This window comes from Tamandua tetradactyla, chromosome 6 (assembly GCF_023851605.1).
Source record: "Tamandua tetradactyla isolate mTamTet1 chromosome 6, mTamTet1.pri, whole genome shotgun sequence".
Classification (NCBI taxonomy): domain Eukaryota; kingdom Metazoa; phylum Chordata; class Mammalia; order Pilosa; family Myrmecophagidae; genus Tamandua; species Tamandua tetradactyla.
Genome location: NC_135332.1, coordinates 51,876,519 through 51,896,813, shown reverse-complemented (window position 1 = coordinate 51,896,813; position 20,295 = coordinate 51,876,519). Strand labels below are relative to the sequence as shown.

Genomic DNA, 20,295 nt, shown 5'->3' with positions numbered 1-20,295 from the left:
CAAAACCAAAGTCTAGGCTGGAAGGTGGAGTGACTTGTCCAAAGTCACCCAGCTACTGAGTGGCAGACCAAGAATCTGGGGTTGAGCCTGGTCTGTAGACTTCTAGAGCTGATGCCTTCAACTCTAGACAGGAAAACCAACTAGAACCTACTAGGATTCGTCCTGTTACTGGCACTATTCCCTTCTCCCACAAAGTTGCCCAGTTATTGCTCCCAGGGTGCAATGAAAATCTGCCTTACCCCCTCCCCCGTTTTTTGGGGGGAGGGAAGGAAGGCAAAATATATTTTTTTCTTTGTACTTTACCCAACTTGAGTCCCTCAGTGGCAAAACAGTGGCAAAAGCCAGTCACTCTGCATGGCTGCCCTTCTTCTGAATACCTTCCTAGCTTAATTTATTAGGAATTCCAACCTTGTCCTCCTAAGTCCATATCTCTTAGGAGTTCATAACATTCAGAACCAGGGAACAAGAGCAGTGTGCTTCAGTGGAAATAACATGGTCTTTGGAGTTGGCAGATTTGGGTCTGACTACGAGCCAGGTCACTAACAAACTGGGCGTTCCCAGACAGGACACTCAAATTTCTGTGAACCTTAGTTTTCTCACCCTCAAAACGAGATTAAAGATAACATTTATAATGTCAAGTGCTGATATTTAGTGGAGGCATAATAAATGACAGCTATGGTAGGAGAATCCTAGAACAGAAAAGGAGCTTAGGGTGGTGCAATGGTGGCTCAGTGGCAGAATTCTAGTCTGCCATGTCAGAGACCCGGGTTCAGTTCTTGGAGCCTCCCATGCCAAAAGGAAAAAAAAAAAAGAGTTTAGAGATTTACTCCAAACTTTTTCATGCACAGACTATTTAAGTGTTCTTTCTGGGTGACACCTGGTTTTGCATGTAGAACCTCACAGGCTCCCTGTGCACAGAGGTTGTACTATACGTTCTTTTCCATCTCCTAGGGTAACGCTGCTTGGCCGGAGAACAGGCAGAGCCTTTCTGTTTCTCAGCATGTAATGCTGGCCCTTCGCTTCCTGCCTGCTGGACCCAGCTCCAATTTCCCACATATGAAGAGAAGCCCTTACCCAAAGACCTGACAACTTGATGACAGTTCACAAAGGCAATGAACAAAAGCTGCTACTCATTCAGATGCTTCTCACTCAGGCTTTTTTCAACTAGTTATAAATCCTCCTTGAAACTCTCTCCCCACCAGCAGCCTCTGGGAACAGAGCCTAACTGCTGGTGAGGGGAGCCAAAGTTAAGGAAAACCAAATTTGGGTGGCTAAAAATTGCCTAGGTGCCTTAGCCCAGCCAGGCAACTACCTTCACTCGTTCCTCTGGTCGCTTTACCACTTTGTCACTGAGGAATTTGGTGGGGATGAAGCCGGTGACACCATTGTCTAGCCGTGTTTTGACACCGATGGCCTGGCCTGGACATGAACCACTGTCAAAGTGGTTCCACACCTGAAAAGGGCATGAGGAGAGGAATTCAATCATTCTGATTCTGGAGATCACACATGCAGAAAAGAACTGCCATGCTGTTGTAATTTCTTTCACTACTGACACCTGGCATCATGGTCTGAAACCACAATGACTTAGCTACCTGCCAAGAGAGAGAATGTGAACACCTATAACTTTCCTTGACTCATAACTGGTGTTTGGCACCACTGGCCATTACATGAGTCTCACCAATATGTCCCTCTAGTATCTGAGGCCCCTTCCACTTTGTTATGACCCAAGGGCTGTAAGAAAAAACTGTCAGCCTCCTCAGAATACTCATTTTGAATTTTTATATATACTGAATTTTTATATATACATTTTGAAATTTTATATATATATATATATCCAGCAAGCGTCTCTTACTGGATGGAACTGAGAAATTGTGTCTTCTACAATTTTGTGCATAGGAACTTATGCCTAATAAGAACTGAAGACCTAGAAAAAGCTAACAGGGTACATTAAGAACCACCAAAAACACAGACAATATCTAGAAGAATGTGGGGAAAAAATTAAAATGTGTGTGGACAATGAAAAAATGGAAGGGGCCTTCAAATAATTTCTATCTAGCATGTACAGGGAGACTACGCCTGGCCTGTATGTAAAAAACAAAACCCCTCATTTCTCTAATCAGGATCAGCTAGATCTCTAGAGAACAGTAAACAAGGATTAAAGGTTGAGGTGATGGAGCCAGAAAAAAAGGAAGCACACAGATAACTTCTAACTAGCACATAGAGGGCCTTCATAGTAAACCTGTATGTGTTTTACTCCTCCTCTTTGTGTACTTGTTTGGTAAGACATGATCTAAAATAGTACAATCCCTGATCTCCTTTCTAGGGCACTGAGACCATTCAAATAGGAAAATTACAGACCATGTTAACAGTGCAACATGTACCTCACTTAGTTCAGGGAAATTGTCCTGCTGGCAGAAGGGGCACTGCCATAGCCCTGTCTCGTCATTGCGAATCGCCTGGTCATAGCTCTCACCCTGTGGTCGCCTGTGGGCAATGCCAGTGACGTTGCAGATGATGAGCTTTCCTGGAGGAAGGGGAGAGGACAACAGGAAAGGGAAGAAGAGAACAGTGAACAGGACAGATGACTTCATCCCATCAAGCTTTTACTGACAGACTGTTTGTCTTATAGCACCTCCATCTATATCCACTGAAGTGCTTCACATCTTTGAGAAGGGATGGGCTCTTTCCCTGAATTGATGATAGGGAAGATTGTAGCCTATAAGAGGTGACACTATGAAGATTCCACAGCAGATTAGAAGCACAATTTGACTTTCAGTCCAGGGCTCTACAGTCTACAATCTTTTTGAAAGCAGCCCCTGGGTCTTTCCCACATCCAAAAACCTGCCTCATTCTGTTGGAATGCTTGTTTTGTTATATACAGTAAATGCGCCCCTCATCTTAGGCATATCCCCTCCCTTCCAATTACAAATGAACTCACCAATGTAGAAGGTCTCCGGTGTTTCTTTGGTTAACATATTGAAGATCTCCTCTGTGTTGGGAGAGCGGTAAGCTGTCCGAAGATCCTTATACCGACAACTCAGCTCTGCCCGGATGTCATATAGCGTTATGTGTTTGTCACCATAGCCCTGAGGACGAAGCCCAGTAAGAACGTTGCAACTGCCACCCAACTTGAGCCATAGGGAGTAGGACAGCTTATGGTTTTAATAAAAGGAGCAGGTCAATTGGCTCCTGTTGGGGTTTCTCTACTCTTCTTTCCCTCCAACACGTACTAAAGGGGAAATCTGCAACTCTTTTTTCTTGGCCATGAACACTTCTATAATGAAAATATTTCATGGAACCCCAATGTGTAAAACAAATAGATGCAGAACTGCTCTGTTGGAAAGAAGGAAAAAGGGCCTAGAAAGGAACTCTACATAAATACACTCCCAGATCTCTCCCTTAACCCACAAGTTCTCCAGTAGTATCTGAGGTATTTCCTTGGCTCCATAATATACCATCTGAAAACTTCTTAAGGAACTCAGGACAGTATCGGCTGGGAGAAAACAAGGTCAAGCCTCCCACACTAATAGTATCAAGGTGTCTCTAGAGATTTGCTGCCCAAGTCTCCTCTCAACTAGACTCCTTGGGCTACGTGGGATGGTTTCTATGCCAGGTCCTCAGCACTGCCACCCACCTGCCTCTCCAGTTCTTCTGCAAAGGCATCGAGATCCAGGTCCTTGAGTCGCTCTGGGTTTTCCAAGATCTCTTCTAGGGCTCCTGCAGGGTTGGCATCCTCGGCTGATTCATCATATTCCAGGGCATCCACAGCCATCTTTCTGGCCCACTCATAGGTCTCAGGGTGGACGCGGGAACCATCAAGGACTTCAATGTATGAGTCAGTGCTAAAGGGGAGAAAAGGGGAAGGATATAGAAACAAGAAGCTTCTGGTAACAACCCAAGTGTTCACCAACAGGGAACTGGTTAAATAAATTAGGGTACCTTCACACAATGGAATTTTATACAGTCATTAGAAAGAAATGAGATAGGTCTATGTGTGCTGACATGGAAAGATGGCCACAATATATTGATACGTGAAAAATGCACTGCAAAACACTATGAACCATATGATCCCATTTCTGTAGTAAATGGTTAGTTAGTAAATGCATAGCAAAAATAAAATTTAGAAAAACTGTAGTATATATCAAATTGTTATGGTAGTTATCTCTGGGGGGTGGGATTATGGGGGACTTCCATTTTCTGCATAATATTTCTTATGCTGAATTTCATATAATGAATTTATATAAGTCTTATAATAAGATAAAGCAAGAGGAGGGGAAAACCTTGGAGAATTTGCTGCTATTTTCCCCCATAAAGCCTTCCCAGGCTGGTCTTGCCCGTGCACTCACATGGACCTATGTTATTCGTGGAGTGTTACAGCAAAGCTGGGTGGAAAATGAAGTTTTAGAACTTGAAGCCTATTTCCCCACTGATTTCCATTACTGAATGAGGAGCTATGTGCCCGTGGAAAAGATCCTCCAAAGACTGAGTTGATAACTTCTGGAGAGGAAGAGGTCAATAGTGAAGTCCAAAGTCCAAGTGAAGAGAACTTTCTCTCAATAACATCATTTCAAAACATACTGAATCTCTCTCCCCGTTCCTTATCTCCTTAAACTGCCACAATCCTTTTCCATTGTTCCTGCTATTCCCACCCTTATCTGACCATAACAAACAATAACAAAACAAGTTTGTGTTTACTGAACAAAATCTTGTGTTTTCTGTTCTGAATGTACATACCAAGTTTTTTTTTTTTTTTTTAAAAGCCTCATGAAATTGAACCGATCTTTTCCATAGGTCAGTGGCTCTTGACATAATAAAAGTCCTTCATCTTTCCTTTAAAACATTACCTAATTTAAATGGCTCATGGCCCTTAGCCAGTCTTAATACCCTGAAACCCCAAAACAAAGCCCAAAGGAATTCCTCCTGGCCCACCCAGGCAAAGGGCATCACCTGTCTCCCAGGGAGGCTGTGTCGATCTTGAGGAAGCCAGCGCAGTTCATGAAGACTTTGGGACCCATGTGGCACATGGTGACCAGTTGGGTCCGGCTCTCCAATCGGGTGTTATTCTGTTTCAGGATCTGGGGGAAGAGGCCTGGAGTGACCCAGGGAGGTAAGCAGGCCCTGCCTCTCTAGCCTCCTTTCAGATCTCTGTGAAAGCCCTCCTTAAGGGGAACTCTGCCCCCACTCCCCAATATCAAACTGAGCACTAAACTATCCCATCTGCCATTAAATACATTATTTTTAATGAACTATGAAATATCTACCAAAGACTATATATAACTAATGTATAGTATAAAAGTGTATAATACAGTATACACTCAAGTATCCCTTACCACCTTAAGAATATTACCAGTACATACAGCTCTCTGTATGCCTACCTTTGACTTAAACACTCTCTCTTTCCACTGGAAAAACTCACTAGCCTGAAGTTTGTGTCTAACATGCCCTCGCTTTCCTCCATCTATTTTAAATCATGGCTAATGGCTATCTCTCCCATAAGTCAGTACAGTACAGCAGGTGACCAAAAAGGTCCACTCACTAGCTGGGTGATTCTGGACAAGTCAGTATTAACTCTCTGACCTAGGCCTTCATGGTTGGTAAAATGATACTGGCATATCCAGTGAAAAAGCTGAATAAAATAGTAACTTTTCTTATTTTCTGATTCAACTCAATCCTACCTTCAGGAGGTGGGTCCCTTTTCGAGGTCCCAGGCCACAGACATACTGGATTAGGGCCTGGCTGTAAGGGTGGGCAATGGCACGGTTGACATCGACCCCAACCTCATTGACTCGGTTGATAAATTCACAGTACAAGGCGTTCAGCAGTTCCTCTTTCACCACATGCTCCTGGCAACACATAGCAGGAAGAGATTAAGGTGATATGCTGCTCTGCCCAGCTAGGCCTGGCAGGCAAATCCTACTCACCTGCAAGGGGTGAAACTTGAGACACAGAATGTCTTCATCAGAGCTGCACACCTGGGCAAATTCAATCAAAGGGTCCTGGATGCGCCGGGCCAGGGAGACGGCCTGTCTCAGCACTGGGGGATAATCCCGGAACTCTGCCTAGAGTCAAACCAGGGTCAGCAGGGTCTGAAAGTGCCCCCAGCTCCAATATCAAGAAGAAATTCACGGTGCACGGGTGGTTCAGTGGTAGAATACTCGCCTGCCACGCCAAAGACCTGGGTTTGATTCCCCGCCCAAACACCCCACCCCACCTCCAAAAAAAGAGGGAATTCAAACTGTTCTGGCTTTCAGTCACTTTCTCTTCCTTTCTGGTACCCCTTTTTCTTGGGATCCCCAATCTGAACCATGATTGGCAAAATGGAAAACCCCAGTAATGGTAAGTGAACTGATTGCTTCCCTATTAAATCTACCAGAGATTGATAGTAGTAACATAGGAAGGCTCTGGAGGTGGTGTTTCAGCATTACCTCAGACTTTTTGCTGTTCATATAGAGAATGGCCAACTCATTGTCAACCAGCTCCACCCCAATAGAGGACAGCTGTTGGCCCTGGTCCAGCTCATGTACAATGCGTTTCACATCCTCAATCAACATCTGGGCATCCCTGCAGGGATGAGGGATGTTAGAGCTGTTTCTGGAGAGACATTTTCTTAGGAATGGATAATTTCATGGCTGGGATGTAGGGGGAAGGGACAAAGGAAAAAGTTTTACGGACTCAAGAAAGACATTTACAGATAGTAGGAAACTGAGGAGAAGTAGAATATCCATAGGCCTTGGGAATGGGTGTTTTATCAATGGTCTACATAAGCATATGCCAGATTCAACAAGAATGAGTGCTTTTTTGGTCACATCCAATCCTAAGCACCCCTACCTGTTCTCCCCTGCAACTGTCACAACATGAGGTTTCTTATTCAGAAGAAATTTCTTTAGGGTTTCAATGTCTTGAGCCTGCATTGAAAAAAAAAATTGGAACTGAATAGGTCTGATAGGGATAGGAAGATTTCAAGTAGTTCTCTCCCCCTAAGAAGCTTCAGACCTTATATGAAGACCAGAGAACATAGGTTCTTTAGGATTGGCAGGAATGGTTTTGGTTGGGGTCTGGTAGGCTATGCTAAGTAGCAACGTCTAACTGAAGCTTGCGTAAGAGTAACCTCCAGAGTGGCCTCTCGACTCTACTTGAACTTAAAAATAAGTTTAACCTTATTTGTTAAACTTCTTTTCTCCCCTCTGGTCAGGATTGGCACCCTTGCTCCCATGGTGCTAGGGCTAGGCTCATCTCTGGGAGTCATTTCCCAAGCTGCTAGAGAGACTTTCACCCCTGAATGTCATGTCCCATATAGGAGTCCCTAAATCTTCTATAGCTTACTACAGTTCCTTATTCCTTAATTTCCAATGTCTCACACCCCTTGTTGACCCCCTATGGTTTGTTTCTATTTCATTCCTGATGTATGACTTCTGCTGAAAATCTGAGTGTAGTAAGATCTTAAGTAAGGGTGCAACAGTGTTCCAAAGCTGCAACAAGCTGTCTGACCACAACATAAAACAAGGGTCCTGGAACCTCTGGTTTGAGTACCACACATACATCTGTTAATTCTTTCTAAGACTATTATACTTCTGGCTGACACTTGGGTTGTGTTCAACTAAACACACTTGGGTTTTATTTAAAAGGCACCTGGTAGTCAGGACTATTCTAATCTTCATTCTTTTTTCTTTTTTTTTAAATAATTATTTAATACATACTTCTTTTCAGAAAAGAGCTCTCTCATTAAAATTGAAAGACACCATTAGGAGGGAAAAAAATCAGAGGCAAACAAACCACATGAATTAAAATTTCTCTTTCCTCTTTCCTTAGAAAAAGAGATACTAAGTAGCTAAAGCAGGGGAAAAGATTGGCTTAATGCCTCTGTGGCTTTCAGTTCCCGGAACAGGCTGACCCAGATGCTGTTAGGAACAGAGTCAATAATAGCGGCTCCCAGAAGCACATGAAGCCTAGAAACTGGCCTCAAGCCAGAAGTGAACTCCGTGCTAGATAACTTGAGTGCCACCTACTGACCATGGAAGCTAAATTTATCGCAAGCAGAAGATGAAAGGTCAGAGATAATCAGGGTCTTGCATATGATGGTGCTTAGACCACAAACATTTATCCCCATTAAATCATAAGATGTACTCACAATGTACACTTACCTTCTTTTCCCGCTCTTCTTCTCTCCATGCAGTTCGTCGTTTGGTAAAATGGGGCAACCGGAGGAAGTCTGTCACTTCTCCTTCACCGTTGACCAGGGCGCAAAACACAGGGTGATCTCTACCAGACAGACAGAACACCAGTGCAATAATCAGCAGTATAATAAGGATATGAACTGGGAGAAAGGTGAGATCAGGAAGATAGGCAAGGGATGGTGCTAAGCAGGCAGGGATGGGCAGTTACCTGGCAGAGGAAAAGGCAATGCCTAGGACTCGGATGCCTTTCCCTTGGTTCTCATCCATGAAGTCATCGTCTTCCTCTACCTGCTGATCTGGCCGGTAAGGTGCCACCCTCAACCAGTTGTACAGCTTTCGACTACAGGCCTGGAGAAGAGAAATAGCAGATACCAGGGGCAGGAGGTCAGTACGCTAAGAAAACAAATGCATGTAGCATGTATGCACAGGTGTATATTCACATGTGTACATGTTCCTCATCCTTGGTAGGCTTAAGGCATACTCGCTTTTGCAAACAGGAGAGTACACAGAGAACAGCTATATAGATGAATGAACAGCTATATAAAGAATGTATGGGGCGGGCCGCGGTGGCTCAGCGGGCAAAGTGCTTGCCTGCTATGCCGGAGGACCTCGGTTCGATTCCCGGCCCCAGCCCATGTAACAAAAACGGAGAAACAGAATACAATAAAACAAGGAAATGTTTAAAAATGTTTCCCTTTCTTCCTTCCTTCCTTCCTTCTATCCTTCCTTCCTTCTCTCTGTCTTTCCTTTAAAAAAAAAAAAAAAAAAAAAAAAAAAAAAAAGAATGTATGGATGAGTAGGGAAGAGGGAGGGAAAGGCCACTAGAGTAAGTAGGTCTTGGAGATGATCCCTCTGGCCTTGTTTGCACCCCCTCTCAGATTATGCTCCACTTGTCCCCAGTTTTTCCATTAGCCATGGGACTACTACTAACAGGTCCCCTCACTCTCAGCTCTAGTTTGGGGAATACACAATAGTGAAGATCACAAGTCTCCATCCTCACCTTTATGACATATTCTTTGGCTTCTGTCAGCAACTTATTCTTGAGCTCTTTGGCCATCTGTACATAGAGAAACTGTTGCAAAGCTCGCTCAATGGCCATGGTGCGCTGCCGGTTCCATTCCTGCACCTGGTGGCTGAACTCATCTCGGTAGTAAAACTGCTTTATCTCTTCAAAATATGTCTGGTCATTGCCATAGCTAAGGAGACAAACAAAGCTGTGGTGTCAGGGATGGAGAAAAGGTGATACTCAAACGTCCACAAATGCTGTGAGCGAACAAGGGATAATGACTTGCTTGATTCTGAAGTTGTGGTTCACATTTCTCAGGGACCCCTCCCTCCAACAGCCTCCTCACCAAGCCCTCCCCCAACCCCCCCCCACCCCAGGGCTCTACTTACCCTTCTACGCCCTTCATATCAATGCTGATATCAATGGTGAGCAGCCCTTCCTCTTCAGCCAGGCTTATCTTGAGAAACTGGTCATCTCTCAGCTCCTTAACAGGCTTGTTCTTTAAGTACTTGAAGGAATACGCATAGTGGGCCTCATCCACATCCTGTACACATCAAGAGGAAAACATTAGCCCTCGGATAGGCTGGGCTTGGCCCTAAGAGAAAAGACTGCCTCTCAGCTCTCAGGCAGACAACTTAGCTGGGCATGAGGACAAGTAACTTCTCAGCTCAATGAAATAAAGAACAGAGGCCACATCTTGGATCAAGCTCCTTTACTGGGCTTACCTTTCTACCTTTCTTGGTGGGGGATATATTTAGCTTAGCTCGCTCCTGGAAAGTCTGCCTCAGCACCTGCCGGACAAGGGGCTCGCGGGCAATCTGCAGGGCTACCATGTAGCGGGCACCTTCCAGCACAGCTTCCGATGTAGGGAACTGGCTGTGGGGGAAATGGTGGAACTGATGGATGACTGCCAGTCTTGGCCCTCGGTCCTGGCCCCTCATCAGCCATTTCCTACGTGCCTACCTGCAAACGTAATCCTTGGCCAGCTCCAAGGGCTCTGCAGGGAACTGCTCTGTCTCATGCCGCTGGTAGCTGTCCCGGAGGTTCTCCCCAAATTGCTCAGGGGTAAGCCCAAACTTTTTGGCCAGGCCATCTAAAACAAACAGTGGAAACGTAAGGTAGCAGTGGGCTGACAAACCTCTTGGCTCTCAAAGTCTAGAGCAGCAACTGTGGGCACTAGTTTTTAAAGGGGGCACGAAAGAGCAGGACTAGGATGTCAGACAGAGAACAATGAAAAGAACCACCTTTAAACACCTGACGGGCTGTTATAAGGCAGAAGAGATAGATTGTTCCTAAGTGACTTCTAGGCTTAGAATTAAGGTCAAAGTTACAGCTTAATAAAAAGAACTTCCCAAGTTCTCTTTGGACTCTGTCCTTGAGTATATAAGCTTTCTGTTATTTTAGGAATTTAGGCAAAGGATGGTCCATTACCATAGGGCAGGTGTGGGCACAGGGAGGAGGTGTTTATGGGGACCATAAACTGAATTCTGGTTCAAATTGGTGATTGGCCCAGATATCCTTTAAGTCCCCTTCCTAGCCACCAACAAATATCAGGGAACTTCTCAAAGTTGGAATGCCCAGGTCCCAAACTAGCATTTACCTAGCCCAGCACTCTGACAGATAGTATACATGTCTCGGCGAGAGGCCTGCTTGAGCTCTGGCCCCCTCTGTTCCTCATCTTCTGCCTCTTCCCCATCACCTGGGAAGAGTTAATGTTACACGTTACACATGTAGAGAAGCTACAAAGGGCATCCAGCCAAAGGCATCCTTGAAGGTGCCTTGGCCATCAGTCCTCCTAGACTTTCTTTTTTAGGACTCACCTTCCTCATCTCCCTCTTCCCTTACACGCTTTAGCTTCTTGCGGTTGGCCTTGGCCGCGTTTTGCATCTTGGGGATGTCACGACCATAATAAAGCAAAAAGTGGTTGTAGACATCTTTCAGTTCATCCATTGACTGTACATCTTTGAGCCTGGAGGGAAGGGACATAAGACCTCCATTGTCACCGGGGAGGGGTATACCCCAGTACTGTTAGAAAAGGTCCAATTTGCAAGAGGCAAGACAACTAGGATGGGTGCCTATACTGTCCAATTATTAAAACCACACAATGGCTCCAGACCATGATTTAACTGCAGCCATGATATCTTAAAGAAGGAATATGCCAAACGGAGATGGTGATTTGGCTGCTGTTAGAGATGGAAGCAAAAAGGGAAAGGCAGACAAGGTAGCATGTATAGCGAAGTTCAAAGTCCTCCAGACAGCATTGTTCCTCCAGGAAGCTCAGCTTCATGATGCTGGCCATTTAAATCATCTGCTCCCCTCCCACCCCACCTTCCAACTCTGATTCCAGGCTCACCAAGCTACTTCTTAATTATAATTTGGTTATCCATGGAATAAATAGTAAACACGAATATTCAATCCTTTTTAACAGTTAACTTGCAAATAAAGGTATCTTTTACATACCTATAAGGGTAACGAATAACATGAGTTTTTGTCAGAAAGATCTCTTTTGATGTGCTGACAAATTGGGATTCTGAGGGATGGGCCCTATGCTCTGAGTTTTGCAAGGTAATGCTGCTCTTGGGGGGTCTGCCTTTGGTCTGGGGGCTTCCTGTAATGCAACAAACCATGCGTATGCTACCTCTCCATGTCAGTGGTGTCTAGAGCCCGAATGCCATCAGCCAGAGGTTTGTCAGGGTCAGCAGAGATTTGCTCGTACTGATAAGCCTGCATCTTCTCAAACAGTCGTGTTAAGTTCTCTTTGCGGATCCTCAGCTGGGTCCACTAGAGCATGACAGGGCAAGAGTAAAGGTTTGTGGAGAGCCTTGGAGACCCAAAGTGGCTTTTTCCCTTAACAGGAGACCAAAGGACAAGGGGGCAAAGCTTGGGAGGCCTGTGGGTGGGTGTGGGCAATTGGGCTTGATATGGGCAGGAGGGCTTAGGCCTGGTTGTAGTGGGGAGGCGGGGGGCGGGGCATGGATCCACATTACCTTTTCATCCCACTGCCACACCCTCCAGAGGTCATTGATGTGCAATTCAGGCTCCACATATTCCTTTCGGTAGAAGGCAATAAAAGGCACCTAGAATGGCAAGAAGACTAGAGTCACCCCGTGGAGAAAGAGCTGCAAGAATCCCCCTTTGCCACAGTGATAAACAGCTCCAGGAAATTCAGAAGCAATGCCCTCACAGGCCCATCCAGAGCATGGCACTCTCTCCCAGAGGCGAAGATGACAGACAGTGTAATGCCATTCTCCTGATAAGTAGGTTCTGCTTTGGTTCTCACACTGCTCCAGTCAAGGGACCCTTTCTGAGGACAGAGGAAGAGGATACCCCATCTGTCTTAGGTAGCGACACTTTTCCCCATCCCCTAACTCAACTTCTAACCAACAGGACACTGAAGCTTGAGAGGCTACCTCAAAATGCTGATTTCGCATGAAGCCTAGGGCCTCTTTGATCTTCTGAATTGTGCTGGGCCCTTTTCGACTGAAACTGCTGGATGGCTGTCCTCGGTCCAGGTAATCACAGCTTTCCTACAGTAATAAATGAAAAAAGAGAAAGACAGCAGTGACATGTGTTTATATCAGAAGTCTGAGGAAGGAGGTCAGAATCTCTTAAATTTGTTTTATCTATCATACACAAAACAAGGTTTTGAGACACAGGATGACCTGGTTGGACGAATCTTAGAAAAATCTCTCACACACACATGCAGGAACACAAAAATGTTTGGAGCAGGGAAGTGGCTCCCCTATCCTGATGGGTGGCTACTGGATCATATCAAAGCATAAAGATATACGTTTTTTGAATACCTGTAGAGAAATGGTTGGTGTGGCAAAGGCATTCCTATAGATCCAGTCAGCTTCTTCTTCTAGTTCATCATCTTCAGCTCCCTTAACTGGGATGGAGCGGAGCTGTAGGGGATAAGACAACAGGGGAAGATGAACTTTGCCTTGTATCCCACTTAGGAAAAATATAAAATCACTACTGGACCAAATGTGTGATCCTCAGGTGCACATTTCCAGTACCCAGTGCAGTGCCATCCTGACATAAGGTAGGCACTTTGTATATTTGGAGAGTGCCACTTCAAGAACCACAAGCAGGGAAAGAGTCTATTTTTCCTTCTCTTCCAGCTGGATTCTCCATATCCCCAGTCAGACAGGTTTCAAAGTCAATCTCCTAGATACTACTCGATGTTGGATAGTTGCTAGAATATTTTTCTGCTACTACCCTTCTATCAGGGAAGCTCAGGGCAGATGGTGACAAATGGGCAGAAGGGCAGAGGCTGGTGGTTTCTTACCTGGAACCTCTCAGGCAGGTCAGTAGCTCGGATTTCATTGTCCTGATCTGTGAGGTGGCTGCTTTCCAGCTCACTGGGCTCATACATCTCAAAGATGCTCCTGCGGCTCACACGCTTCTTGGTAGTCTTCTTGGGGCGCACTCGGATTTCACCCTCGGCCTCATCATCCTCATACTCATACTCTTCCTCCAGTTCCTCATCATATTCATTGTACTTCTCAAATTCGTCATAGTCAAAGTCCACTCCAAAGATCTCTTGGGCTTCTTGCAGGGCCCTGTAGGGGCAATTGGCCCAGATTCTGGTCAGAGTAGAGAACTGCAGCTTCTACACAGACCTTTCACGTGCTTCAAAAGGACTAAGAAAGTTAGAAGAAGGGTAAATCCAAGAACGATATTCACTGTGAAACTGTTCATCAGAGGATAAAAAGCCTATTTTTTGGCACTTGCCAATGTCAAGGATCAAACAGCAACAGGGAAAATGGGTCTAGATCTATATCCTGATCAGTGTATTTAACTTCTCCTAAGGTATTACAGTATTTATTCTCTTTGAGCAAAAGCTTTCAAACTTTCCAACTCTGATGTAGACAACTTTCTTTCATCAAATTTATAGACAGAAGGCCAATACACAAAACCAATGAAGACGGACCTGCAGGAGGAAGAGAGAAGCTGGAGGCCTGCTCTCGTATGACTTCAACCTAATTCCACAGTGTCCCTAGAACACAGAGAGAGCCCCCAGAGGTTCTAGAAGCAGCCTGAATTCATTGGCTAGAAAAGGTTATTTAAGCCATGGAAGAAACATGGCTGAGAGCTAAGAATGTCTCATTTTTGGCAGAGGGTTCTGACCTCCTTCCTCACTTGGTCCACTCAGATGCCTTTATTACCACCTCATACCAGACCCTACTCACGCATCTGTGTATCCGGGAAGCTTTTTCCGCCACTTTGGTTTTTTCAGAGGCTGTCCATCATCATCTACGATGAAGTCGTCAATGTCTGGGTAGGGAAAGGAAAGGGTGACTTCTCAGAGGTAGGAGATGACTCAGCCTGAACAGCTTTAGTTCCTTCTATGTGAGTGGCCACTAAGAAGAGTAAGGAGGCTCCTGAAAAACAACTTTTCAGGGCTTCTAAAAAGGAACTTCTTTGTGTCTTTGTTGGGGATCTTAGTCGAAGAATGGTTTCCCATCCTGTTCTTATGGGCCAGGAAATCCCAACACCCTTTCCAAACAATGGTTTCCCTGCCGGATGCCACATACCTGATTCCTCATCATCTTCCTCCTCCTCCTCTGGAGGAGCCATGGGGGCCTCCATGGCCTCCTGCCCTTCTTCCCCTTCCCCATCCTGGAAGATTTCCTCTGCAATGGCCTCTTTTTCATGTTCCTCCTTGCCATATTCCTCTTCATCATCGTCCTCATCATCAGACATTTTTTTGACCCGCCGGTACTTTTGCTAGGGGTGAGAAACCTGCCTCATCAGGGTCCTAGGGGACTGGCATAAGGATGCATGCTTTCCAGTTTCTCTCCCCCACAACTAAGCTGACCAAGCCAGAGGGGAACAAACACGGTGAGTGATGCTCTTTTAGCCCAGGCCCATCCTTCAAACTTTGACAAGCTTTTCTCTTAATAGGTACCCAGATCTGGGATGCAAATCTAGGGTCCACAGTTCAATGATACTGAGCTGCCTTCTCTTCTCTATGCTCTCCAAGCCATTCTGGATGTGCCTCTTCCCCTAGGAGTCACTGCATTTCAAGAGCTTTTCTTTCACCTCCAGGGACAGAGACAAAGAATTGCACTTACTCCTCGTTTGACTTTGACACCCAAATTCTCCTCAATGAGGTCAAAATCATCATCCTCCAGGCGGTCGTCAAAAGAAGCTGGAGAAAACAAAGTGTCACCCACAGCAGTGGGGAGGCCCCTTCCCTTCTGCAACTTCTACCCTACCTGAAGAAGACTACTCACTGCGCTTTCTCTTCTTGTGGCCAACATCATCTTCTGAATCACCAGAGTCACTACCTTCATCCTCCTCCCCTTCATCTTCATCATCATCATCATTGATAAAGCCTTTCAGATTGCCTTGCTCATCCTGATCATCAAGGTTCTCCTCCTCCTCCTCTTCATCTGGAAATGTATATATGTGGCAGGAAGTTTAGGAAACAAACTGGGGTGGGGCAGGACAATCTGCTTAACCGTGATTCATCCATCTGCTCTGAAGTTAACAATCTGAGTACGTTGTTAACTCTTTGCCTCATCTAGAGAGGCAAAATGTGACCATCCACTTAGAGAAGCAGCATTTGGAAAGGACAGCTCTTTTCAATGTTTACCATCTGTTTTTAGGCAAGATAACCTTCCTAATTAGTGAGTCTTCAAAATCATCACTGGAGGCTTTACAACCACCAATAATCTTGTTTTCCTCAGTTTAAAAACTAAGCATTTATGTTCCTCCTTTCATCCATAATTCTTTTGATAAAGTTTACATTTTCCCTTTCCATCTTTGAAGATATTATATGATTCTACTCAACTAGCCAGAGAAATAGGAAATTGGGTGCGTGAATACCAATGCTGTTGGGTCTCTAAAAGTGGGAAACATCACATATGGATTATTGGTTTATTGTCTGTCTCCACCCACTAGTGTAAGCTCCACGAAAGTTGGGTCTTTGTTTTGTATTCCTAGTTGTCAGCACAGTGCCTAGTATACAGCAGGTACTCAGTAAATATTTTCTGATGAATGAATGAAAGTTCTCAAACTGATACCTAATATGTGATAACTTCTGTGCACAGCCAGAGCCTCTCACCAACAAGAATCCAACTATTCAAAGTTTAGCAACAGTGGGGAAAAGCTTGAGGCTGGGGCTTCCTCACCATCATCCTCCTCTTCCACAAATTTTTTTGTGACTCGGGGCACCACCTCGCCTTCATCATTATATTCTTCTTCTGACTCCTCAGCTTCGCTCTCCACAAAATCAGACATCGCTGCAGTTTCTCACAGCCTGCCTGAAGACTTAGGAAGGGAGAGATGTGGGGATAAAAAAATAAGACACATGATCTTACAGAGGGCTCTTAAACTTTCCCACCAAAAGACTTCCCATGTATAGTCCTTTAGCCATCAGACACTGATCCGCCCACCCAATCGTTTCCACCTGAGAAGAGGAGTGTAAGACTCGAATAGGCTCTGTTTCATTTTCCATTCCTCCTAGCCTTGCTCCCCTCTGTGAAAAGAAGGCTATTACAATGGACCTTTCTATATGTACCTTCTTTCTCCCCACAAAGAGTTCACTATTTGGGGCCTGAGAAAAAGAATGGGCACCTAAGAAAAGAAACTAATGTAGGGATAATGCTATAAGTGGGGATATGGCAGTCAGGTAAGATTGAGTGACTTAGTCATAGAAGTTTGGCAAACAGTGAGTGCCAATTTTATGATACGCACTTTCACAATATAGTATATCTGGCTATTAGTGGAGCCAAATAGAAATCCTCTTTCAATAGATTAAAGAACGTTTCGGGAACTTGAGCCCACTTGTTTGAGTCCTGATTGGGAGCATTTGGGTAAAGAAAAGTTTACCTCTTTAGAAACATAACAACAGTGATTTTATGTTTTATCATTTAGCTCCCCTGCATAAAAATGTTCAAAGGCTTCCCTAGGCAACAGGGTTATATGGAAAAATTGCTGGACTTAAGAGAAGAATTCAAATTCTTGTGCTAACACCTACCTAAAATAAACTTAAGCAAATTATTTAATGTGTCTGAGATGATCAATTTCTTCGTCTGAAAAATGGCAACAGCACTACCTACCTCATGGGGTAGCTGAGAAGATTAAATGACATATGTGAAAGGACCTAGTTTTTCTGTTTCAAGAAATATTAACTGAATTTGAATTTGAGTCCAGAGCTTAATTTTTCTTGGTATTCTATAATTTTGTACCAACCGTGCCAAATCTATCTTCTATTTTCCTTCTTTCAGACTTATCTAAAGCCTGGAAATGGCAATGGAGAGACCCGAGAATCTTAATACGGAGTCTGCTGGGCCCGGGGTAGGAGTTTAAAAAACAGTACATACTATATTACTAGGCAATTCTGAAAGAAAAGAAATATGATGACAAATTCAAATGCTGGGAACCATTCCATCTTAATGGTTTATTTATTGAGTCAGGGTGCAAATGTGGATGGTCTGATAGTCCTTATTGGGGGACACAGTGTTTCTAAACAGTTTAATACAATTTACCCTTGGAACTAGCAAAGATTATTTCATTTGGATGTTTCCACATCCTGTAACATTTATTTATTTAATAAACAGACCATTTATTTGGGAACAAACAATCTTAAAAACAAAACAAACAACAGTACACATTCTACAAATCACAACATCAAGATTCCATTTCGGAATTCTGAGGTTGGCTACTGGATATATTCAGCACCATTTCTTACCCTGTCTAGTTTTATGGTCAATTTCCCATATTTAGTCTCTAAACTTCTGTACAATAGAGACCACAATGAACTCAGGGATGACAAAAACCATGAAAACATAAATGGCAATAGAAGAGGCACCACAAGGCACTTTGTAATTCAATACCAGGCAAGCTGTACTGTCTAGGGTCTCTGCACATATTAGGATCTACTAAGTGTCTGTTAAAGAAATAACTTTCTCCAGTGGAGGAGATGGTGGTGGGAGGGGAGAGAAGAAGAAGGAAGCTAAATGGCTACCTGAAATGGTCTAAATCTCTAGAAGGGATCTTAAATTCTGTGCCTCTAATTCTTGTCATGAGTACTGTTACTGGATATCAATTGACACCATAACCAATTAACTTAACATTAATTGACCTCAGGAAAACAAAAGTGAAGGTAATTAATTCTCATGGAAAAGGGAGGGGGCAATGACATAGTCTTATGTTCAACTTAAGGCTGAGGTTTCAGACGCCATTCTTTTCATAAATTTATTGAATGTCTATCATTCTCTGCTAGAAGCTGGAGATTTGAAGAGAAACAGGATAGTTTGGTTTCAAGGAATGTAAAATAATGCTACTCTTCTCACTAGCTTTTTTTTAAAATTATAACTGTTTTTCATAAATAATAGGAGAGATGGAAATAAATCAGAATATAAAATAATTTTAGGTATTATAGATAGATCATTGACAGATGTATAGAACAGGCACAGGAAGAGAGATGGGAAGGAAAAAAAGGCTCACAACACACACAAAACCTAAATAACATAGGCCATTCTGGGTACTCTAGGCATTTAAAAAAATGATGCAGCCTGAGGAAGAAATATTGTTTACTGACCACCTAAGTTTCAAACACTAAATAAATATCCTATGAATCCTTACACTGTCCTTTGAGATAGAGCACATTTCTCTCTCTATTCAACAAAGGAGGAAATAGACTGAGATGAAGTCACTTATTAGAGGCTACACAACCATCAACTTCAAGAGTGAGATCTGAACTAAAGTCTATCTGATTCCAAAGTCAAGGTGGTTCTGCTATATCAATGGTCCTCAAAATGTGGTCCAGGGACCCCCTTCCTCTTTCTCTCATGCAGGAACAGTGGAGTTTTCCAGAGGTTATATGATGTGTGGTGTCACAGCAGACTGAATGCAGATGGAGATAGGAGAATTCAACTGTCTTCATTAAACCAGACATTAAAATGTGAAACAATGCTACTCTCCTCACTAAATCTTTTTTGTTTTGAAAACAACAGTTGTCTGCCATAAAAAGTACTATTTGTGTTAGAATGTAATGGGTTTATTCTCATCTTCAAATACTTTCAGAATTTCTTAGTTTTAATTTCTTATTTGGTAAACATCAATAGATAAAACTCACATAAACAAAAGGCTTAAATAATTTTTAAGAGTATAAAAGGGTCCTGGGACCAAACTGTCTGAGAATCACTGTACTATGGCAGTTGTATAGGCTTCTGGGTAGTGACATAGGGAGCCTTGGGGTTAGACTGGGAGCCTTTTTTTTTCAAGAGCTGTAACCTTAAAGTCATGTAGCTTGAGAACTGCCAAAAATGAATGTCTTAAAACTTCTGCCAATTAAATTTGGAGTTCTAATTTTAATTTTGACACTGTTCCCCCTCTGCCCTGAACTAAGCCATTAAAAATAGATTTGGGTATGGCAGCCCCCACACACAGCTTGCTTTAACTAAGCTAACAGACCCACGAGTTCTTTTAAGGCCTCAACATTTTTACATTAAATTTCAGCCCCTTCAAACCAGATGTCCCATAGCCTGCTTAACAGAAAGACAATCTACCTGTTGAAAACAACAGTTTGCTTCTGTCCCTGGGGCAGCTGGTATTCTGGACTGCTTGCAGCTCGGGAAGATAGCCCTGTTCTGTTCCCTTCCCTCCCATCCCCTAGATTGGCAATAAGGCACATGTGCTACATAGCTGGGGGATGCTTCCCATTTAGCTCACTGCCAAGACTTCCAGTTAAAAGAGGTTTATTCAAAGCAATCCTGACTTGCTGCAACTTGTGGGAGCTAAGGGTACACAGAGGGCTGTGTAGCAGCACACAGGCTGAGTTTGGCAAGCAGCAGCTACTCCAGAACAAAAACACTAATACACATATTTAGTGTATCATTATTATTAATACATGATATCTGGGACCAACCTGATAAAGCATGGATTTTGTATTTACTACTTATGCGCTTGACATTTTCTCCATTTTCAGATTATAAGTTAAATTTGCTACAGAAATAGGTCTGGAAAGGGAGTGAGGTGGTGGTGGGAAAAGACTTCTTCAGGCAGAAGCACAGCTGCAGTACAAGATGTGGCTCACAGGGAGAGGCTGGTGGTTACCATGACAGTCTCTGGAAGAGGAATGGAGCTGGGATCAGATTG

At 43.8% G+C, this 20,295-nt stretch overlaps 1 protein-coding gene across 1 annotated transcript in view; it reads right to left on the bottom strand.

The window, feature by feature from the left end:
• SUPT6H (SPT6 homolog, histone chaperone and transcription elongation factor) overlaps positions 1-20,295 on the bottom strand; it is a 31,475-nt gene that overhangs the window by 6,417 nt on the left and 4,763 nt on the right. Inside the window, exons 2-28 of the mRNA XM_077165307.1 lie at positions 16,323-16,461; positions 15,423-15,581; positions 15,261-15,337; positions 14,721-14,913; positions 14,376-14,460; positions 13,472-13,745; positions 12,984-13,085; positions 12,591-12,707; positions 12,168-12,257; positions 11,819-11,961; positions 11,001-11,149; positions 10,781-10,879; positions 10,144-10,273; positions 9,906-10,056; positions 9,570-9,724; positions 9,175-9,370; positions 8,383-8,522; positions 8,142-8,259; positions 6,829-6,905; positions 6,426-6,561; positions 5,922-6,059; positions 5,676-5,843; positions 4,948-5,075; positions 3,635-3,842; positions 2,939-3,086; positions 2,382-2,524; positions 1,313-1,453 (exon numbers count right to left, since the gene is read on the bottom strand). Of these exons, the coding sequence (XP_077021422.1) occupies positions 1,313-1,453; positions 2,382-2,524; positions 2,939-3,086; positions 3,635-3,842; positions 4,948-5,075; positions 5,676-5,843; positions 5,922-6,059; positions 6,426-6,561; positions 6,829-6,905; positions 8,142-8,259; positions 8,383-8,522; positions 9,175-9,370; positions 9,570-9,724; positions 9,906-10,056; positions 10,144-10,273; positions 10,781-10,879; positions 11,001-11,149; positions 11,819-11,961; positions 12,168-12,257; positions 12,591-12,707; positions 12,984-13,085; positions 13,472-13,745; positions 14,376-14,460; positions 14,721-14,913; positions 15,261-15,337; positions 15,423-15,581; positions 16,323-16,431 (3,774 nt within the window). The 5' untranslated portion in view covers positions 16,432-16,461. The remainder of the gene's footprint in view (positions 1-1,312; positions 1,454-2,381; positions 2,525-2,938; positions 3,087-3,634; positions 3,843-4,947; positions 5,076-5,675; positions 5,844-5,921; positions 6,060-6,425; positions 6,562-6,828; positions 6,906-8,141; positions 8,260-8,382; positions 8,523-9,174; positions 9,371-9,569; positions 9,725-9,905; positions 10,057-10,143; positions 10,274-10,780; positions 10,880-11,000; positions 11,150-11,818; positions 11,962-12,167; positions 12,258-12,590; positions 12,708-12,983; positions 13,086-13,471; positions 13,746-14,375; positions 14,461-14,720; positions 14,914-15,260; positions 15,338-15,422; positions 15,582-16,322; positions 16,462-20,295) is intronic.